Source organism: Juglans regia, chromosome 14 (assembly GCF_001411555.2).
Source record: "Juglans regia cultivar Chandler chromosome 14, Walnut 2.0, whole genome shotgun sequence".
NCBI classification, from domain to species: Eukaryota; Viridiplantae; Streptophyta; class Magnoliopsida; order Fagales; family Juglandaceae; genus Juglans; species Juglans regia.
The window spans coordinates 17,021,209-17,043,734 of NC_049914.1; the positions used below are offsets into that span (position 1 = coordinate 17,021,209).

General features: G+C 39.6%; 1 protein-coding gene across 1 annotated transcript in view; it reads left to right on the forward strand.

The window, feature by feature from the left end:
• LOC108989700 (DNA ligase 1) overlaps positions 1–22,526 on the forward strand; it is a 39,018-nt gene that overhangs the window by 12,667 nt on the left and 3,825 nt on the right. The window contains exons 2-7 of the mRNA XM_018963411.2: positions 1,888–2,004; positions 3,219–3,320; positions 3,399–3,515; positions 17,146–17,376; positions 17,465–17,559; positions 18,416–18,503. Coding sequence (XP_018818956.2) covers positions 1,888–2,004; positions 3,219–3,320; positions 3,399–3,515; positions 17,146–17,376; positions 17,465–17,559; positions 18,416–18,503 — 750 coding nt within the window. The remainder of the gene's footprint in view (positions 1–1,887; positions 2,005–3,218; positions 3,321–3,398; positions 3,516–17,145; positions 17,377–17,464; positions 17,560–18,415; positions 18,504–22,526) is intronic.

Genomic DNA, 22,526 nt, shown 5'->3' on the forward strand with positions numbered 1-22,526 from the left:
AAAGGTTGGGCGGAGTTTTCTAAACATATTAAATTTAAGGTGGGGGAAGGGAAGAGGATTCTCTTTTGGCATGACTTTTGGTAAGGGGAATCAGCTCTTAAATCAGATTTTCCATCTCTTTACAGGATTGCAAAGGGATCAAAATGTTGCTGTGGCAGATTATCTTCAATTTATGGATGGATAATAATATTCTATGGAATGTTGACTTTATTAGAGATGCAAATGACTGGGAAGTGAATGTTGTTTCAGATTTTCTGGGAAGAATTTATAACTCAAAAGTGATGCAGGGAAGAGAGGACAGGCTATTGTGGGATCATGCTGGATATTTCAGGTTTTCAATCAGTTCTTTTTATAAGGTGCATAATTGTCATTCTGGCTGTGTATTCCCTTGGAAAAGCATTTGGAGGGTGAAGGGACCTACTGAGGTGATGTTCTTCAGTTGGGTGGTTGCTCTAGGGAAAGTATTGACCACGGATAACCTTTTAAGTGGTTTATGTATAGCTGATTAGTGTGTCATGTGCAAGAAGGATGGTGAATCTGTAAATCATCTTTTTATACATTGTGAGGTGGCCAAGTCTTTGTGGAATGAGGTTTATTGGTCAGACATGTTTATATTGGGTAATGACCGAAGGAAGTTTTGGATCTCCTTACATGTTGGCGTGGTTTTGAGGCAAGGAAATGTGCTGCTACTAGATGGAGAATGATTCCTTTGTGTTTAATGTGGTGTTTGTGGCTGGAAAGGAATGAGAGATGTTTTGAAGACAGAGTGTTCTTTTGAAGATCTTTGTTATTTTTTCTTTTCTATTTTGAGTTTGTGGGCTAGCATCTTTATAAGGAATGATGATAATGTATTGAATAAGTTTCTGTTGTGGTTTCCTACTTTCTAGTGTGTAGTAGGTATTTCCTTTGTATACTTTCTGTGTACTTGGGTTGTACCTATTCTTGATAATAAAATTTTTATTAATTATACAAAAAAAGAAAATAAATTTTTTAATGACTAGTGCGGCATGCTCCTTTATAATTGTAAGAATATTTTTGAGGGGCCAAGGCCCCCCCGGTCCTTGTCTAGACTTGTCCTTGTTGGAAGAAAATAAAAATTCAAAAAAAGTTTTCATTGTGTTGTTTTATAAATCTAGGATTGGAGAGAGTTAATATTAGTACTACAATTCGTTAAAAAGTACTTTTTGGGGATACTAGAAGAATGAAAGTCTAAGGCCCCGTTTGGATTGAGAAGTGATCTCAACTCATCTCATCTCATCATTACAATTTTTCCAAATTTTCACACAAAATATAATAAATAATTCAACTTTTTTCAAATCCCAAAACAATAATAATATTAGAAAATAATATCCTAATAATATTTTATTCAACTTTTAACTTTCATCTCAACTCACTATCCAAATGGAGTTTAAGAGATTTAAGATTTGTAACTTCGTTGTGGGGCTTCTAGTGTTTTTTTTTTTTTTTTTTTGGGGGGGGGGGGGGTTAGGGTTTCTCTATGCTGATTACATGACAATGCTTCATTCTTGGGCTTTTGAATTGCATTTTGGTTGTAATGGGTTGTTGAGACTACAGAAAAATAGTTGGCCTTTTTTTTTAAATGTTGAGTGAGTATAGAAATTATTGTGAAGTATTAGAGGATCTTCCTTGGATAGTTAAGTGATGATATTGTTCACCGTTGGTTCCCTTTGCATCCTAATCCCTCTATCAATTCCAATTGGTTTTAAATCTCATTTGAGAGAAGAACTGCTCTTTTTGTCTGGTAAGCCAGCACTACCTTTTAAACTAATTCTTTTTATGAACTCATTTTATCTTTTATTTATTTATTTATATATATTGGTTTTAATGTTTACTAATAAAAAAATTTATATTGGTTCTAATTATTAGGAATTGGGTGACTTGGGTCTTGTGGCAAAAGCAAGCCGTTCATCTCAATCTATGATGCGCAAGCCTGATGCCTTGACTGTCATCAAGGTTTTTAATACATTCCGGCTGATTGCTAAGGTGCGCTATCTTTTTTTCCCCCAAACTCAATCTATATATTTTAATCTTTTGTTATTTTGGGTTAGACTTGGGTTTGGCCATGGTTGGATTTGATGATAATTAAGGCTGGAAATAAAAATCTGGTATCAACAAGTGATAATAAGTCTTACATTGGCTATTTACTAGGTGAAACTTGGCTTTATAAGTCATTCTAGTGAAGTATCAAATTCACTAGTCTTTTAGGGTTATAGCACAGATGTGACCTGTGCTTTCCTTGAGCCGTTAAATATGGTATCAGCGCCACCTAGTAAGGCTAGCCCTGTGATACTAGAGCATTGTATGACATGATCTTGAAGAAGACGTCAAAGAATGTTAGAAGGGGAGTTTGTGACAGCTTTGCCCCACATTAGGAAAATAAATAACTCGCATGAGTTAGTAAATTATGAAGTCCCTCATTGGCTACATGCTAGGTGAAACTAGGCTTGATAAGTAATTCGAGAGAATTTTCAACTTGACTGATCTTTGGGGTTGTAATGTGGATTTGGCAAGCATGCCTATTTGTGATGGTTGTTTTGATGATATTAAGTATGTCTGTGCGCTAGTTGATAGTAAATCTATTTCGATTGGTGCTCCAACTTTTGAGCCATTTGTTAGATACTTAGGTTTAATATTTTAAGCTCTGATGCCGTATCCTCTCCCTTAATTGCATTTTCCTTTTTTGAATTTGCCACAATATCTCTTTAGCTCTTTTCTTCGAAATGTTGAGCTTTTTGTTGTGGGTTCTTGAATTATTAATTTCTATTTTACCCAACACCATGCACTTCCCCCCTTGGCAAAAAGACTTTCTAGTCCGTGGCAACTTAAGAGTGGTTTGAATTTTTCTTTGTAGCTAAATTTAGAGAAAGCAAAAAGGTCAAGTTGTTGGTTTTCTCAAGTTATTGACCCATGTTATGACTCATGCATCCAAAAACTGCATGAAACTTTTTATCAGTTTAGTTATGCTTTAAAATAATTTATGAGTAATAAATGTCTTGTTGCACAATTTTTTCATTCTTAATTTGTATGGGGTAACAATTATCCTTTTCAGTACCCTATGCAATGGAATTATGCACTGTTGTTTCGCCAATGGGCAGGACATTAAGATTTGGGAGAAAGAGATATGGGATCTTTGTAATGACTTTTGGTATTACAAGTAGTGTTTTGTAATTACTTGCTGTTAATTTGAATGTTACTAGGAATCTGGGAAAGATAGCCAAGAAAAGAAAAAAAACCACATCAAGGGACTACTTGTTGCTGCCACTGACTGTGAACCTCAGTATCTAATTCGTCTACTTCAGGTTGCAAACCAGACATCTATTATATATCTGTCTGTTGGCTCCTTCAATTGTATAATTTCTATTATTTGTGTTTTGTAGATGAAGTTGCGCATTGGATTGGCAGAGCAGACCCTATTAGCTGCATTGGGTCAAGCTGCTGTCTATACTGAAAAACATTCTACACCACCTCCAAACATTCAGTCTCCAGTAGAAGAGGTCAGTTTCTGTTCTTTAGATCAGAAAACTTGCTCCAGGATGTAGTGTATTGCAACAGATAGAAAAACATCTGTACATTTTGGTTACCCGTAGATGGTCGAGAAAGGAAATTACCTTACATCTTAGATTATGTGAGCTTGAAGAGAGATGTGAGGATTATGGGAGAGGGAGGAGACAACAAGGAAAGGGGAGGGAGTAACTATCCATTCCTTTGTTTGGTTGTTGAAATACACAAAAAAGGAAGTGGATGATTTTTTTAGAGGTCATTGAGAATTTATAAATTCGCAAACGTAAAAAAGGAAGTGAAGGAGAACTCACTAAAATTGGTATGTTCTCTCTTCAAATTAAGCCAATTCAAGGGAATTGGAAATGGTTGCTTTGAGGGGATATTGTACCCCTACAAATAGTGGCAAAGCCAGGAGTTCAACTTTAGGGGGCTGACCTAATTTATGGTGATTAATATATTATTTTTTACATATTTTATTCTGCTATTCATAGCAAACACAAAAGGTACAAACATAAATTGAGATGCAAATACAAAATGCATTTATTTTCAAGATTGAAAAAATTGGACATCTTCAATCACTTATCATGTAGGTACTGGGCACATTAAAGAAACAAAAATGCAAAATTAGTTTTTTTAATGGGTAAAATAAATTTTATTAATGATGCAAAGGGATATTGTCCCAGTACACTGGAATTATACATAAACCCACTTCAACAAACAAAGGGGAAACGTGCTATAAAGTCCTGAAAATTAGAAATAGAAAAGTGAGCCCCAAAATAGGCTTGTGTCCACAAATGCATAGTGTTAAGAACAAACAACTTTAACTCCGAAATTGATGTTTTGCAATCCTCTAAGCTACGCTGATTTCTCTCTCTTCATATACACCATAGTATACACAATATGACCAGCTACATAGGGATATGCACCGATGGTAACTAAACTTCACTTTCCAACATGTTAGAAGCTCCACCACCCGGGGGGGTATTATCAGGAGTGATCTTTTTTTTTTTTTTGATAAGTAAAAAGAATTTATTAATCCACAGAATTAGGCAAAGCCCAAGTACATGGGAGGTATACATACAAGAGATGAACCTAATTACAAGCTAAGAGCTGTGAAAAACAGCATAAAAGTCATTAAAACTAATCCCATTCAATACAATAGCCGAAGCCCAAAGCAACAATGTATGGAAGAAAAAATCCCTAAACCCGTCCATCAAATGTTCCCTATTATCAAAACAACGATCATTCCTCTTGTTCCAAGTACACCACATTAAACATAAAGGCACCCATCTTCCAAACAGCCGTGATTTGATGATTGCCCTTAATTCCTCTCCAACATGACAATAAATCTACCACCCTCCTAGGCATTACCCATACAATACCAAACCTAGTAAAGATTTCATCCCATAAAGCCTTAACCATGTCACAGTGAAGGAGAGGATGATTCGCCGATTCTCCGTTTCTTTTACACATAAAACACCAATCCGTTATAAAAAGATCACGCTTTCTCAGCTTATCGATAGTCAATATTTTTCCCGTGGGAGGCTCGTCAGCCAAAGAAAGCAATCTTAAGAGGAACATTACTCCTCCAAATGCTATTCCAAGGGAAAACAATGGAGGAGCGGGTTGACATAACCTTATAAAAGGATCTGGCCGAAAAGTTCTTATTCCCCGAGTGAGTCCAAAGCAACATGTCCTCCCCTCCAGACTTTAAATTGAGTGCATATAAAGCACTGTAAAATTCAGTAATATCCCCCACCTCCCAATCTTGTACAGCTCTAATAAACCTCACATACCATTGAATAGAACCAATAGGGATATGATTATGGCCATATCATCAAGAAGGGGAGTCTTTGTGGAGGGCTGTAATTGATTCAAAGTATGGAAGAGTTTTGGGGGGAGAATCCTTAATCTTTCCTTGTTTCTCTGTTTTGATTTCTTCTTTCTTTTAGTTTATTCATTAGTTAGATGAAGATGGATCATAGTTTTTGGATAGAAGCTAAGATGTTCGTGTTTAGTAGGAAATGTGGTAACTTTTTCTGTATTACTGAGAAGAGCAGGAAGTTGTAAAAGTGGTGGAGGATTGTTTGAGGTCTTCAGGCAAAATGGAATCTTACTAGACTAGAAGTGAGGGAAATAGAGTTTTTTTGGTTCAAAGGTGTCAAAATGCCTATGGTAGGTTTTTGAAGTTGATTGAGTTTGGCACTAGTATGGGGAATGGTATCATTGTGATTCCAGAAGGGAGGAAAGGGTGTGGTTGGGCAGGTTTTTGTGAGGAAAATGAGGGAGATGATTGATTCTAAGTCCTCTGTTTTTGCTTCTGAAAACAGAGTTGCTCCAAACAATGGTGGTGTTGTTTGGGATTCCAGAGGTAAGAAGGTGATATCGCATACATCATACAAAGGTGTTATCCCCCTTTGTGAAGCTTCTTACCTGTCGGGATTGATGAATCCAGTGTATGAGGTTTCTGGTTCTCACCAGAATAATGGAAATGGCAATATTAGGAAGGATGAGCTAGTGATGCCTAAGCAAGTGGTCAATTTTCTTGTCCCCTTCCTTCAACCAAAGAGCCCAAGATTTTTATCTCCAAGAAATCTCCTCTATAAGGGTATTTTTTCCAGCTCAGTCACAACAACCATTTTCCTTGCCATGTCTTCAACCGAGAGGGCCCCATCAACCTCTTTTTCATCAAAACACCGCAGCTCCTGAAAAAGAATATTCCGCTGATCATTAATGTTCCCAATGACTTACATATTCCATCTTTTCAAATAATTTTTCAAGGCTTTTAAGTTTCCTAGCTAAAACAAAGCCAAGAGTGCCCGAAAATTGATACGAGGATCACCACTATCTGACATTGCCCCTAAACCCAGCAACTTTCAGCTACATGTTCTCGAATTTAAAGTACCTCCGCCCCTCATGAAGACTCCCACAGTCCAATAAGAGGGAAAAATGATCAGTGCATAGCCTAGGAAGACATTTTTAGCATAGGTTAAGAAAATGAGCCTTCCAAGGAGAGACAATAAATCTGTCCAACCTAGGACCAAGCCCTCCCATTAGACCAAGTGAAGTCTCCCCAGACAAAGAAAGATCAACCAAATCCAACTAAAAAATTAGAGCTGGGAAGCTAGCCATGGCCATGGCTGAACCAGTACTAGAGTCCCCTAACCTTTCACTCGGAAATCGAGTGGTGTTAAAATACCCTCCAATGCACCACGCGCCATCCAACCAACTACTCAAACTAGCAATCTCATCCCAAAGAAGCCTTCTATTACTGTCAACATTAGGCCTATATACTCTAGCAAAATCCCACCCAAAACCATCTTCCACATTCATGAAAGAACAAGCCACCATAAATTCACCGACATACTCCACCACATTAACTATTCTCTTATCCCACATCACTATGATACCTCCTGAGGCACCCTTGGAAGCAAGAGAGGCCCATCCTGTGTAATAGCAACCCCACAAACTTCTTGTTATATTTCTGTCAATAAACTTCAACTTAGTCTCCTGCAAACAAATTACGTCAACCTTCCATTTCCAGATTAGATTCTTTACCCGGAGGTGCTTACTCGGGTCGTTCAGCCCCCGAACATTCTATGAAAGAATCTTGTGCTTCATAAAACACCAAGATTCATCCTATCATTGTGCCTCCCCCTATTGCCACTTCCTTGCCTTGCATCGTAATTGATAGAACAAGAAAGTCTCTTAAGCTCCATTTCTTTTTTTGAGGTAGATGTAGCTAGAAGGGCTATCCTGCTTCAATGGCAATAAGAAGGGCTTTAAATTGATCTTTGAAATGTTCACAAGATATCCCTACACAATTGCGAATTTCTTCTACCTTCTGGAGGACCTAGTGTAGATGTAAACCAGCGCATGAAGACGCTGGAGGAAAGGAAAAGATAGGGCTAGGCTTGTTGCCAGAATCCTCCAATTCATTTAAAGAGTCACCAAACCCAATCTCCTTGCAAACCAACTGCAGTTCAAACCCATCCAAAGACCCATTAACCAAGAGCGCTGCATCATCTAAAAGAGCCCCATCCTCGTCTTCCAAAGTACACAAAACCCTAGAAGGAACCTCACCAAATGTAGCTACAACTGACTGTGTCCCCCTAACATTAGTGGCATGATAAGCAGGGGACTGAGGGCAGTCAAAAGGCTATGAAGGGACATCGTTGCCCTGAGGATAGGCAGAAGCTCCGATCTGAGCCAACCTAGCTGATGCCATCACCTCTTCACAACTGTTCACCCCTACCAAGACTGGAAACTACTCCACATTACAAAGCAGAAGGTCTCCTATTGCCGGCGACCCTTTCTGTGTTGATAGCAAGCTGCTGGCGGCCTGGGGACAAGCTGAAGCTTTGATCTGAGCCAACCCAATTGGAGCCGACACCTCATCATAGTTGTGCGCCCCTACCAAGATCGGAAATTGCTCCACATTACAACCCTTTTTGTGACAATGGCAAGGTGCCTGGAACCATCCCTAGCGAGCTTGAGGCCTTTGAGCCCGAGATAGACACTTTGGGTGAAGGTTTAGCCCCCCGATATTCGGGCCCGACCCGCCTGAGTTTGGCCCATCAACCCTGTTTGTGTTAGCATTAGGCTTCTCCACAGGCCCATTGACCCTGTCTGTGTTAACATCAGTCTTCTCGACAAGCCCTGGCAACCTGCGACCCAAACCCATAACCAGGCCCAAGCCCATATCAACTTTTTTCATCAGATCAGCTCTCGACAACTGTGCTTTGACAGCCAATAGGATCCCTTCCACCTCCCCCACCCTTGAGCACTTGTTAGAGTACCCCCCACCTCCCATGCCAGATTGCACAAAATGACGATTGTCCACAAGTGGAGCAAGCCTTCGTTTGTTGTCACCTTCACCCCCTAGCATCTTACCCTTATTCCAAATCTTGTCTACCACCACAGTAGAACTGCTCCCTACCGTAGAACAAGTTGGCGACCTCAAAACCGAAGCATACGAGGCACCTTTGGGAGGGAAGAACCTCCCCACATTCGTCTTGTAACCAGGCTCCCCTCAGCTAATTCGAGAATGATGAGTGTGGGAATCCTGCACTTTGTTTGCATTATAAAAAACATGGGCCTTGAAGCCAACAACCAAACGAGTGTAATATGCAAATCCTTCCCATCCATTGCCATTCGAGCCTTCAGGGATAACAAAAAAAACCCCTCCTCCAACCGTTCCCAAATGCAGCCAGTTGCAAAAAACTGCCCCTAGAATTAACTTGATGTTGAATGGTGAGAACACCATTGCCCATCCTCAGTTTTTTGCAAAAACCTTCATGCCGGAAAAGTTTTAGGCATTCCTCCATCACCTTTGCCACCCATAAATGATAAAGCCGACGACCCACTAAAGCAAATAAACTTAACCATCCTTCTACTATCGGTAATAGAAATGTTGTTTCCGCCCTCTTTCGAAAAAGTGAAGGTTTTTTATTCCGTTGTCAATCTCCTATCACCTTCCATCATAGCAACTCTAGAAAGAAAAAAGGACTTAAATCAGTGGGAAAAATAAGAAGAGGAAGAAAATGAATGGAAGGAGATTTTCGACGAGAAGTGTTGTGAAATTAGAAGGGAAAAGGAGTAGAAAAAGTGTAGAGAGGAGACTAAAATTGAGAGGGATGATTAACTCCGGCGAGAAGCGTCGGAGATGGGATCACTTTATATTTTTAGAAATGGAGTGTGATTCTTTGTGGAGAGCTGTGATTGATTCTAAATATGGGAGTGCTTGGGGGCCGTGGAGTTCTAAGGAGGTAAGAGGTACTTATGGTGTGGGGCTATGGAAAAATATTAGGAGTGGTTGGGATGCTTTAGTAAAACATGTCATCTTTGTGGTTGGGGACGACTCTAGAATTCATTTTTGGCATGATCCATGGTGTGGTAGTAGGGCTCTTTGTGCTATTTATCCAAATCTTTTTCGTATTTCTTAGAATCCCGATGTTTCCGTCACTTAGTTTTTGGATTGTTCCAGTGGCTCTTCTCATTGGAATGTTCTATTTTCTAGAGCTGTGAAGGATTTGGGAAATGGGAGCTGTTTCTAAGTTGTTTGGTTTATTGTATGCTACTTAGCTTGGGAGGGATATGAGGGATAAGATGGTCTGAATGCATGCTGGTAACAAGAAGTTTTCAGTTCGTTCTTGGTATAAGACGCTGTCTAGGCCGAATGAGGTTCATTCTTTTCCTTGGAAGGGTATTTGGAAGAGTAAGAGCACTCTCAATGGATTAGCCAAAGCTAAAGGACACTTTTAGCTAACGTGAGATGAATTTGGCTTTGGCTATGCCATTCACATTCAGTCCTCACATTAGAATAGCTATTTTTTCATTATATAACATTAAAATAAGAGTAGTTCTGCTCATCTGCCATCTACTTCACATACACCACACACCCTGATGACATGGCTTTTATTTATTTTGTAAAACGCACGCGTTTTAGCTTTACAGACCTCAACAATGGTTAGCGTGCTGACAAACGACCGACCGACGACAATGGTCGCTAACGAGAACGACCTCCCCCGATGAGAAGCTAGCAGAGCTTCTTTGATTGCTCACGACTGACTGACCGCGTTCAACTCATAAACCCAGAAATGCGATTGTTGAAATTCCATACCTGTTGGTTAAAGTTAAAGTTGTTTTACAATGAAATAGCTCGGCGTCAAATTCAAAATTAATTTAAAGCATAGGTAGGAGCCAACCAGTAAACGAGTGGGGATTCCTTACTTGTTGGTTAAAACTAAAGTTGTTTTACAATGAAATAGCTCCATGGTGAATCATTCAAAGAATCTGAGAGGCAATCCACCATCGTGGCTGCGCTCTCTTCTCGTCCTTTCTCTTGGTATCTCTTCACTGCTCCCACTTCCATTCTCTCTACGTCTCTCTGTGTTCCGGCTAATGCGTGGCAATTTGCAATCACTAATTTCTAAGATTTTGTTTATTCCCTTAAATTTTTAAGATTCTAAGAAATTTTCGTTTATAACAGTTGTTGTTCATGAGGGAGAGGGGATCGATGAAGGGGGGATTCTATTCACGTGGGAGGGGATTTCTCAGATGGATTTCTCACGTGGGAGAGCCGAACGACTACACAGGGGAGAGGGATTCAGAGGAGGGAAAGCTAGTAGAGGGATTTGAGGGATTTCTGGATTTTTCTCACGAGATTTTTCCAGTGTTAGGGCTACTGATTTCGAGGGAGCTACTGAACCAGACTTTTATTAGACTGGGTTTGCCACGTAGAATCATGTGGTGTGATTTCAAAACCGGATTAGGAATAGAATTTTCCTTAAAATAATATGAGATGAATTTAGCTTTGGCTATTTCATTCATATCAAATCTCTACATTGGATTATCTATTTATTCATTATATAGTAATAAAATAATGTTAATTTAAAAAAATATTTAATTTTTTTATTTATTAATTTATAATTATTAATTTATTTAATTTTATCATATTTAATTTATTTAATTTTATCCAAACACATGAAGCCGTACATTATTAAAAACTTAAAAATATAGCATCTTATATTCATGACTTATGGTTATCGATGCAGGCCAATGCCATCTTGGTAGTAAATAAAAAGGACATCATAAAAAGGAAAGGAAAACATTCATGCACAAAATCTTTCATAAAAAGCACTTGCTTGAAGGCAGTTGTGATGAGAAGAAGAAAGAGAAACAATAATAAAATATAAATTTGATCTATGTACAGTAACCATTAAGAATGGAGTTTATTTTGGAAGTTATTGTAGCTAAAGTCTAATTTTTTTGGCTTTAGCTAATCCATTGCAGTTGGTTTTTGTTGTCTAATAGCTAAATATATGATGGATTTAGCTTTTAGCTAATTCATTGAGGATGCTCTAAGGTGCCTTCAAAGGTTGGATAAGGGTAGATTTTGACGTTGGATAATCTCAGGAAGCGTGGATTAATTGTTTTGGATTGGGGTTGTGCAAGAAATCTAGTGAATCAGTGGATCATCTATTATTATATTGTGATGTAACTAGGTTGTTATGGTATGAAGTGTTCAATAGATGCGGTATGACTTGGGTGATGCCTAGGAGGGTGGTGGACCTTTTTGCTTGCTGAAGAGGTTTAAGGGGTAATGTGCAAAAAGCCGCTGTTTGGAATATGATACCTTTATGCCTTATGTGGTGTATTTCGGTTTGAGAGGACTGGTCGATGCTTTGAAGATAAGGAATGCTTGGTGGATGAACTTAGATGTTTTTTCTTTAATTCCTTATTTCAGTGGGCTTCAGCTATGGTATTTAATGGAACTAGTGTCCATGATTTTTTTTGTTTCTTTTTCTAGTTCCTGACATGTAATAGTTCAGTTTTTGTATACTTCCTGTGTACTTGGCTTTGCCTTGTTACTTGTCTCAATAAAAAAAACAAAATTTTTATTCATCAAAAAAAAAAAAAAAAAAAGAAGCTCCACCACCTGGGAGATCATCACCCAACTAACCCCAAAGGGATCGAAGATCATGCTCCATAGAGCAGTCTCTCAATGAAGTAGGTGATCCACTATTTCCTCACTCTTCTTACACATGCAATGGGGCCAACATGTTCAACTATTTGTTGGAAGAGAGAGGAGTTAAAACAATCTTCGTTTTTATTGGCATGATTATAGAATATCCACATAAATAACCCAATGAAATACGTTATAACAAGTAAAAGCTTGGTACAACATCTTTCGTACTATTTAGCAATGTCTAGTACACGTTTTTTATTTTTCTTGTAGAATTGATTGCCTTCTTTTTAATTTAAATTAAATCAAACTTATATCAAGTTCTTGATTCCTTGATCAAGGTCATTGACGAGGGTAGGAGAGTCCAATACCTTCAGCTAACCATGTTCCATGACATTGAGTTTAATGGTCTGATGGTCTTTAATCAACATAAACAAGAGATCAACTCGGCCCAATTTAAATTCTTATATTCTTTGTTTATTTCCTTGGGTGTGGTTTAGTGGGTTTGAGTAGTGTTAGCTGGTGGGGCACATGTGTTGTCACAGTGTCAAGTTCTCCTGGTCTGTGATGTTAATGGTGAATGTATTCATTAGTTTGAGCTTGTAATATCCTTGATTGTGTTTGAGCTTGTAATATCCTTGATTGTGTATTGAAAGCGAAGGTGGTGAATGAGATCTCACATGCTTGGGAATGAGAAGTTCTTGCCTTTTATAACAAATTCCAATGGACTCCAATTATAATATTGACTAGTGTTTTTTAGAGTATAGACTCATTTCCTTGATTCCATTATAAATGAAACCTTACTTCAAAAATACTAGTCAATGATCCAATTTTAGTCCCTTGAAATTTATTTATTTATTTATGATAATTAATAAAGTTTATTGGTCTTCAAAATTAGGCATAGCTCAAGTACACAGGTGATATACAAGAGAGAAATACCTTATTACATCCTATGAACCAAAAAGACGCATACAAGTCACTAAAATTACTCCCTTCTAATACAATAGTCTTAGTCCAAAGTAACCAAGTTTGGAAAAATGAGTCACTAATTCCCTCCAATGAGCGTTCACTATTTTCAAAACATCTTCCATTCCTCTCATTTCATATACACCGCATAAGACATAAGGGCACCATCTTCCAAACATCCGCTACTTGACAATTTTCCCTTGTTCCGCTCCAACAAGCCAATAGGTCCACCACCTTCTTGGGCATCACCCAAGCAATGTGCAGCCTTAAGAAGACTTCATCCCATAGAGCCTTTGCCACATCGCAATGGAGAAGAAGATGGTCCGTCGATTCGCCATTCCTTTTGCTCATGAAGCACCAATCCATTATGAAGAAACCACGCTTCCTCAACCCGTCTATGGTCAGAATTTTTCCGTGAGAGGCCAGCCAACCAAAGAAAACAGCTTTTAGGGGCCACTTTGCTCTTCCAAATCAAGGGAAATTCTGATAAGAGTGGGTAGACATAGACTTATATAAAGACCTAACCGAGAAATTCTTGTTCCCAAGGTGTGTCCACAGCAGTTTGTCCTCCACACCATGCTCCAAATTCAGTGCATACGAGATGCTGTAGAAATCAGAAATGTCTCTCACTTCCCAATCTTGTACCGCTTTGGTAAATGACACATTCCATTGCAGTAGGCCATTCGAAGAGTCCATGTAATCAGCAATAGAGGCCTCCTCATGCAATGCAATTCTGAAAAGAGAAGGAAAAACCTCCTTTAAAGCAGCGTTGCCACACCAAACATCAACCCAGAATCCGACTCTAGTTCCACGCCCCGCCACAAATCTGAAATTATGAATGAAATCCTCCCAGCCCTTCCTAATAAATTTCTATACACCCACACCATGCGATCCTTGCCCTTCATTAGAGATCCAACCTCCCCAAGTACTTCCGAATTTGGCATCAACGTGGTCCTCCATAAAGCCTCGCTTTCTTGATGGTACCGTCACAACCATTTTCCAAGGAAGACCTTATTGAAAATACTCGGCTTTCTAATGCCCAAACCTCCACAAGGTAGGGGAGTGCAAATCTTGTCCCATTTAATCAAGTGGATTTTTTTCTCGTCCCCCAATCCGCCCCACAAGAAAGCACGGAAGATTCTTTCCATCCTATTAGCCACACCAGCCGGAATAGGGAATAATGAAAGGAAGTACGTCGGGAGGTTAGATAACGTGCTCTTAATAAGAGTGATTCTTCCCCTTTAGATATATACATTCTTTTCCAACCAGTCAATCTATTCTCAATTTTTTCGATCATGCCATCCCATATTACTTTGGATTTATGAGGAGCCCCCAATGGGAGACCGAGGTACTTCATAGGCAAAGAAGAAACCTTACAACCCAAGATTTCAGCCAAGTCTCCAATATGGTTTACCAAGCCAACCGGTACCAGTTCAGATTTAGGCAAATTCACCTTAAGGCCGGAAGTAGCTTCAAAACAAAGATAGAGAGCTCTCAATGAACGGATTTTATTAGGATTCGACTCACAAAGAATTAAAGTATCATCAGCAAAGAGACGACGAGATACATTGACACTCCTAGAGGAAGTACCGCCCACTGAAAATCCAGGAAAAAAGACCCATCCACGATTGTATTTAGCATTCTACTCAGTACATCCATGACTAAGATAGATAAAGGAGATCCTTTATCTTCTTTTCTCAATTCTGCCATTGCCGAATTGATACAAGAATCCCCTGACCTCTCACCCAGAAAATGATTGATATGAAAATCCCCCCCAATACACCATGACCCATCCCACCAACTACACAAACCAGCAATCTCCTCCCAAAGGAACCTTCTATTGCTGTCCACATTAGGACTGTATACACAAACAAAAGACCACTTGTAACTATCATCCATATTTTTAAAAGAGTTGGCCACCAAATGTTCCCTGACATACTCCTCAACCAGATTAACGACTCTTGTATCCCACAGTAGAAGAATACCTCCTGACGCTCCTTTGGAGGTGAGATAAACCCAGCCCATGTGAAGACATCCCCACAAACTTCTAACAATACTTCAATCTATGAACTTCAGCTTGGTCTCTTGAAGACATGATATCAGCCTTCCAATTTCTTAGTAAGTTTTTAACACGGAGGCGCTTACCCAGATCATTCATCCCCTTACATTCCATGATAAAATCTTTGGTTTCATTAATCACAGGTATTCACTCTACCCTTACTCCTTCCCTTACTTGCACAACCTTCCTAAACTTCATAATTAATAGAGCAAGCTAGTCTCCTTAACTCCCTTTCTCTTTTGGCATAAGATCTGGCCAAGAGAGTCTGGCCCGATTTTGTAGCAATGAAAAGGGCTTTGAATTGATCTTCTAAAACGTCACATGAAATCTCTATGCATTCTTGTATTTCATCCAATTTCTGGAGGACCCAATCCGACTGAAAATCTTCCCAATGTGAACCTGGTAACATAGAACATAAGGGGCTTGGGTCATCCCCTGTCCCTTCCTTAGAGCAGGCAACACCTTCCTCTGGCTCCCTACAAACCAACTGCAGATCACACACCTACACAGACCCCTATTTCCAGCCTCCAGGATATTCTCAAAAGGGGTAGGAACACCTTCCTCGGATAGCCTCCAAGATATTCTCATAGACCCTTCGTTAGATTCATTCTGGGTAGGAACACCGACTGAGGGGCTACCACAGCTTGTGACCGATTGCAAGGAACCTTTGGAGACCTGCGACAAACCATTTACAACGACGAGCATGGAGAAATCTCATTTCCAGAAGCCTTCATGTTAATCTCCCTCGTTGGAACAGGGATCTGCATCGGCAAGTCATCTAAAGGGTAGCCAGCGTCCGGCGACCTTTTCTGTGAGTGCCCTGAGGACCCCAAGTCAATTGTTGGTGGATCCAGAGAGGAAACCACTCTCGGGTTTGAGGAAGACCCAGGAAGTGGTTTGATTTGCCGGTGGTTGGTTGGGACCAACACTGTTGAGTCATCGATGTCGGCGACCCATTGCTGGCCCAAAGGGCCCCAAGTCAGTTGTCGTCGGATCTAGAGAGGAAACCACTTGGGTTTGAGGAAGACCTGGGAAGTGGATTGGTCCACGGGGGGTCGATCGGGACCGACACTGGTCAGTCACCCAAAGGGTTGTTAGCGTCAGGCAACCCTTTTTGTGCCGCTAGGAGGGCCCCGAAGCTTCGCAAGCTCTTCTGGGCTTCCATATGGGTTGGGTTGCAAAACCCAGCCTTGCATTGTGAAGCCCATTGGAGCCAGCCCATTTCCTTGCCTAGTCCACTTACCACTCCAAGACCCAAGCCCATTTCCTTCTTCTCCTCAACATAGCGTATAAGCAGTCCATTTTCTCCTGCAAATGCCTCATTTGCGATCTCATGTCCAAAAGCATACTATGCATGTCGACCTCTGACATATTGACAATAGGCCTACCACCCCCACCTTGCCCCCCGATTGCTTGTTGTGCCAGTAATACGGAGATCCTTCCCAAGGCCATTTCTGTTATGGTGGCTCATTGTATCTCCTCTCTATGCCGCCACCCCACCATGCCCATTGCCCCTTTTTTGCACTCGTACCGGCACCGTGACCAACGATTGATTGAGGACATCCTTATACAATTTCGAATGATTCGCCACCACCATTGGCCCCAAAAACAACTGGCCTCTATTACAACTGGCCTCTGTTACAATTGCCCTCTCTCAATGCACCTGCCATCTTCCTCCATCCCATACTGTCCGTTGCCTTCGGTATGAAGATAAAATTTTATCTGCCACCATTTCCATATTCCACTAGTGCCATGTTTCGACTGCGGGCATTGGAGCATCTCTGCGCTATGAAGCTTCTGGTTCCCTCCCGTTTTGTAGCGTAAAAATCCTTTTTTCCACCCTTCAAGCAGTTCTCCAATGATTTAGCAAACCACTACACTGTGTTCATCCCCAACCACCTCTTTCATGACCTTCCGACTCTTCTCAGTAATAATCATGAAATTTCCATTTGTCTTCAACAAAAAGAGTTTAGATTCAATTTCTAAGTGTTTCAGATTCCCCATTGTCACGCTAATCTCACCTCAAAAATACTGTCCCTTGTCATTATTATTAAGTTATTGTGCCTATTCTGTTGTATTTGCATTATTTTGTGCACATATTTAATTTTTTTAATGATTGCGCTTGCATCAGGCTGCGAAGATTGTTAAACAAGTATACTCTATACTCCCTGTCTATGACAAGATAGTTCCTGCTCTTCTTAGTGGTGGTGTATGGAATCTTCCAAAGGCATGTAACTTTACACCTGGTGTCCCACTTGGACCTATGCTAGCAAAGCCAACCAAGGGGGTATCTGAGATTGTAAATAAGTTTCAGGATATGGAATTTACCTGTGAATACAAATACGATGGAGAACGTGCCCAGGTGATAATACCTAGTGAAACAACTAACTGTAACTTTATGCTATCAAAATGGTATATAGCGTGTGTTATAGCTTAACTTTTTGGCACAGATCCATTATATGGACAATGGTTCAGTGGAGATATATAGTCGAAATGCAGAGCGAAACACTGGAAAGTTTCCTGACGTTGTCATTGCAATTTCAAGGTAGATTTCTATTGTTGGCAGTATTTCCTGTTGGGTAAGTTGAATGTATGTTTGAATGGTATCGTCAGCAATCTCCATAGAATATCAAGTTTGATCTGGGTTGCATATTTTTTGTCTGCTGAGAAAATCTCATGGGTAAATAGAACCTGTTGTTACAATAGAATGTCAAACTAGTGTGGGAGCTTTTTGTTCTATAACTTTATCCAGGGGGAGAAAAAGGCTAATGTGAAAATTTGAGAAGCTCCTTTAAGTTCATATTTACAGGGTATTTTTATAGACTCTAAAAATTAACTTTTACCCCCTCCAAAAATTCTACTTCCACCCAACTAATCATTTTTGAAGTTCTTTTTGCAAGTTTATGTCACATGCTGGCCTTGGGTCTGCAAATTAATGTCATAAGACTTAGCACTTAGCAGTGGTTACGGGTCATTTTATCAGGACGTTCTTAGGAGTTTTCTGGGCTAAAGCACTGCATTGTGTGTACTTTCAGTGTCAGGTCTCTTCTTGTTTTGTTCTGAATGATAATCCATAATCCTGTACTTCCTTAATTCTGTTTTATACTAATGGTTTCATCCATCTTCTGATAGGATTTGTGTACCTTATAGTTACAATTTTGCTGAAACCAAATGTGGTTTGTATCAAATAGTGTAAAACGTAGGTCTGAAGTCTGATCACCTATGTTGGATTCCTCAATTCATCTTAAGGAATAAAGAAGGTTGTCATATTTCTGAAACAAATTTAACCTTTCTAAGAACTTTATTTTGTATTTCTAGTTTGCATGTTAAGATACTACTAAAGTCGTCTCGTAAATGGTGTGTCATTTTTAGTTGTTGCTAATCTTACTGTCAGTATGCAGGTTAAAGAAGCCATCTATTCAATCATTTGTTCTGGATTGTGAACTTGTTGCCTACGACCGTGAAAAACAGAAAATTCTGCCTTTCCAGGTAAATTGTTTTCACATTTAGTTGAGGTATATCATTCTTTACACATGCAATAATTCTGCATTAATCAGGAAACTGGATTCTTTACGAATCACTGTTGAGCATGGGAAATAAATGCTTCAACCATAAAAATACTTGCTTTTAAAAATAAACAAAAAACCCCTAGGGGTTGGCTCAAGTGGTAAAGGTCTTGGTCTTGGTGGTATGCTCCCTCCAAGGTCCAAGGTTCGAATTCTTCTGGGTGCAAATAATCTCTAGTGGCCATCAGACTGGGGATTTTCCCCTTAAATTACCTTAGGTGCACTTGCGAGAAATTCCTTGCCCAGGGCCTATGCACCCCCGGGATTAGTCGGGACGTTGTTCCTCGACAGCCGGTGCCAATAAAAAAAACAACAACAACAAAAGGTATGTACAAAGTGGTCTGTAAGAGAGGAAATATCTGGAACTCAAATTTAGGTTAGATAGCCCATGAAGAAGTGGGATCAATCTATTAAGGGTTATCCACATAACTTCGTCAAGGCAGTGACATGGTGACTCCATTTAGGAAGATGCTATTTAGGAAACTGCCTTGAATGTTTTTAATTTTTTATATCTAAAAAAATCTTTATATGTTTGCATATAACTGCCTTGAATTTGTACTAATCTTAGAAGACCCAATAAAATGGAGGAAAGCGCTATGCGTAATAATTTCATTCATTCTATTAGAAGGTTTCTTAAGTTTCACTTATCAAAAGGAAAAAAAAAAAGAAAAAAGATTTTCTTTTGTTTCATATGCCATTTTTGTATATTAGAGAGTTGCAATGAACGATATGAACATGAGAAAGGGGAAAAAAGGGTGTCTCATCCTACCCTATTGGAATTGAGCATACAGTAGTGTCCTGGATATGTAATACTTGAAAGCATTAAAATTTTTCTTGATTTCTTGGTTAGTTTTTGGACTAGTCAAAGTACAAGTTTTAGTCCTTAAGGGTTCTCTCTTCTATCTCCCCCTCTCAAACCTGTTCCAATGAGTTAGTACAGTTTCTTCCCAGGATTCCTTTCATTTCATCATCAAGTTAGCTTGCTAAACAGATTATTATTATTTTTCCTTTTTGAGTTGGTTACGCATTGGAGCTTTGTAAAGAGGAGGGGTATTTGTGTTACGCATAGTGGAAAGGAGCAAGAGCTAAGCCTGAACAATTTCACCAGGGCCAAAAATTCTTCTGGCCTTTTATGATTTTCCAACATTTAATGTGTCAATGGAGTTAATACTGCAAATGGTGGCAGAAGAGTATCAAAGGTCCAACTGGTGCAGAGCCTGAGCAGGACAAAGGGGTGAATTCTTGGACTTTAGCTTCTTGAGAGACGTTGCTTTTAAAAAAGGGTGGGTAGGTGTATTGTGAGATTGGACTCCAGGCCCACATGGCCTAACTAGTGGGGCAGGCCTATCAGAGACCTGCAATTGTTACACAACTGAAACCTTCTACAATGAGATGTACGAAACAATGCTGGGAAGATTGTCTTCAAAGCATTTACCAAAAAAAGTCTTTAAAACGCTTGTGTCCACACCATGCATTGTACCGAAATCTGATTTTAGACTCGAAACTCACCTCATAGTTTCCAAAATGAGAGAAATCTTATCCAACCCTACTAATGTTTTCCACGCCCCAACCCTAAAAGGCCAACTAGCCTCATTTGAACACCTGCGCCCACATAGTACCATACTTAGCATCCACCACCAATTGTCACAAAGCCTCTCTCTCTCTCTCTCTCTCTCTCTCTCTCTCTCTCTCTCTCTCTCGTGTGTTTGTAGCGTAATTCCATAACCGATTGTCCAAAAGATTTTTGTGAAACAAAAGCAAATTTCTAATCTTCACACATCTTGATGAAATGGGTGCAAATCATACACCACTCTTAACTAGGTGGAACTTGAACTCATTGCCAACTCAGCTCCACAGGAAGTATTGTTGAAGTTTTCCAAGATGTTGAGCTACACCACTAGGTGACATTCCATCCTCTCCATAATGTCATCCCGACTTGATTATACCTTGAATGGCACCCCGAACGGGAGACTCATACTTCATGGAAAAGATGATAACCCTACACTCAAGAATGCTGGTAAAACCTCTAATACTATCCACTGCTTCCATTGATACCGATGCTGACTTGGCCGAATTGATTTTCAGCCTTGTAATGGCCTCAAAGCAAAGGAAATACGTTGCAAGTGACAAAGGTAATTCTAGATAGCCTCACAAAAGACTTGTCTGCGAGAGACGATGAGGCAGGATAAATCCTTCATCATTTCTAGTCTCAATCAGAAAACTTGATAGCAGCCCTGAATTCATAGCAGCTGATAGCATTCCACTCTTCCATTATCACTAGGGGTGGGCAGCGGGGCCCCGCCCCCGCTGCCCCGCCCTGCTTCCGCCCCGCCCCGCATGGAGAGGGCCTAGTGGGGGCGGGGGGCGGGATGACCCCAGCGGGGCCCCACCCTACCCCTGCTTCCGCTCCCCATATATAATTTTTTTATTTATATATATATTTATATATATTGTATATAAATATATACAATTTAATAAAGACTTAAACTTGTATTCAAGTCATTGGATTGCATTGGCCTCCTAGGCCAACCTTTATATAGGAGGCCAAGCCCCACATTGCTTAAGGATGACTATTGTATTGCCTTGGCCTCCTATATCAATCCATTGGCCTCCTAGGCCAACCTTTATATAGGAGGCCAAGACAATACAATAGTCATCCTTAAGCAATGTGGGATTTAGTAGTAAGTCCCACATTGCTTAAGGATGACTATTGTATTGCCTTGGCCTCCTATATAAAGGTTGGCCTAGGAGGTCAAGACAATCCAAAGTCTAACTCTAATGAGTTTAAGTTCTTTTTATATTTATAAATTTTAATTTATTATTTAAATTATATTATAATTTGGGTCTAAAAAAGATTTTTAGACCAAAAAAAATTTGGGTCTAAAAAACCCCATCCGCCCCGCCCCCCCGCTTGTTACATGTCAGATCAGCACATGATCACAAGGTGGAATTGTTCTCTTCTTTTTTTTTAACAAGCTGGATTCTTTTATGTGGTGGTGTTGACAAAGTCTGTTGAGTAAAAAAAGACAGACCTTCTAGGTCAAGTCTTTCTTCACTGCACTAATCCTTAATGTCTTCGTTACTTGGAAGAGTATTTAATTTAATAAGGCGCCTTTGAGGGTACTTCTTTTGTTTGGATAATAGCTTTAGGAAAACAGGCACACTGTAGAATTGGTGTGGTGTTGTATTTGCAAGCAGAGTGGAGAAAGCATTGATAATCGTCTGCTTCATTGTGAGGTGGCTAGGGATTTGTTGGCTTTCACTACTCGGTACTTTTTGTATTGTGCGGTCATGCCCCAACGGGTGGAACAGTTGTTTGCTTGTTGGTGAAATACTTTCGGCAGTCATAGAAATATAAAAGTTTTGAGGATTGTTCCACTGTGCTTAATGTGTTATATTTGGCAGCAGTGTAATGCCTACGCATTTGAGATAGCAAGAGGAAGATCTCATAGTTAAAAGCCTCAATATTCAACTCCCTTTATGTTTGGATGGCTGTACAAAATAGCTCCCAGTTCTCTTGCTATATAGCTTCAATGATTTTATTTTCTTCTCAATAGTTGGATGTATCCTTTTGTATGCTTCTTGTGTACTTGGGTTGTGTCATTCAAAGTCGTGTCATTCTGGACTTTGAATAAAATTGCATTATATATTAAAAGGATGGTTTCATAAAAGTGCTTTTGTATTTGCAATTGGGATTTACCAATTACTCTCCAGTCTGTTATATAAAATATTTTTTGTGCTATTTGCCTTATTCTATTGCTCAGGACCATCTATTTACCCGTTCTTGTTTTCTATCATTGTAAAGGGAACAGAAATTTAAACTTTTGAAGAGCTCTTTTTATCGGTTTCTTCTTTGTTTATAAATAATGCCGTTTAGGTGACCTGCCCCAAGTAGTTGACACTAGGATTTATCTACATTGGTGAAGAGATTCTTATGAATGAATAT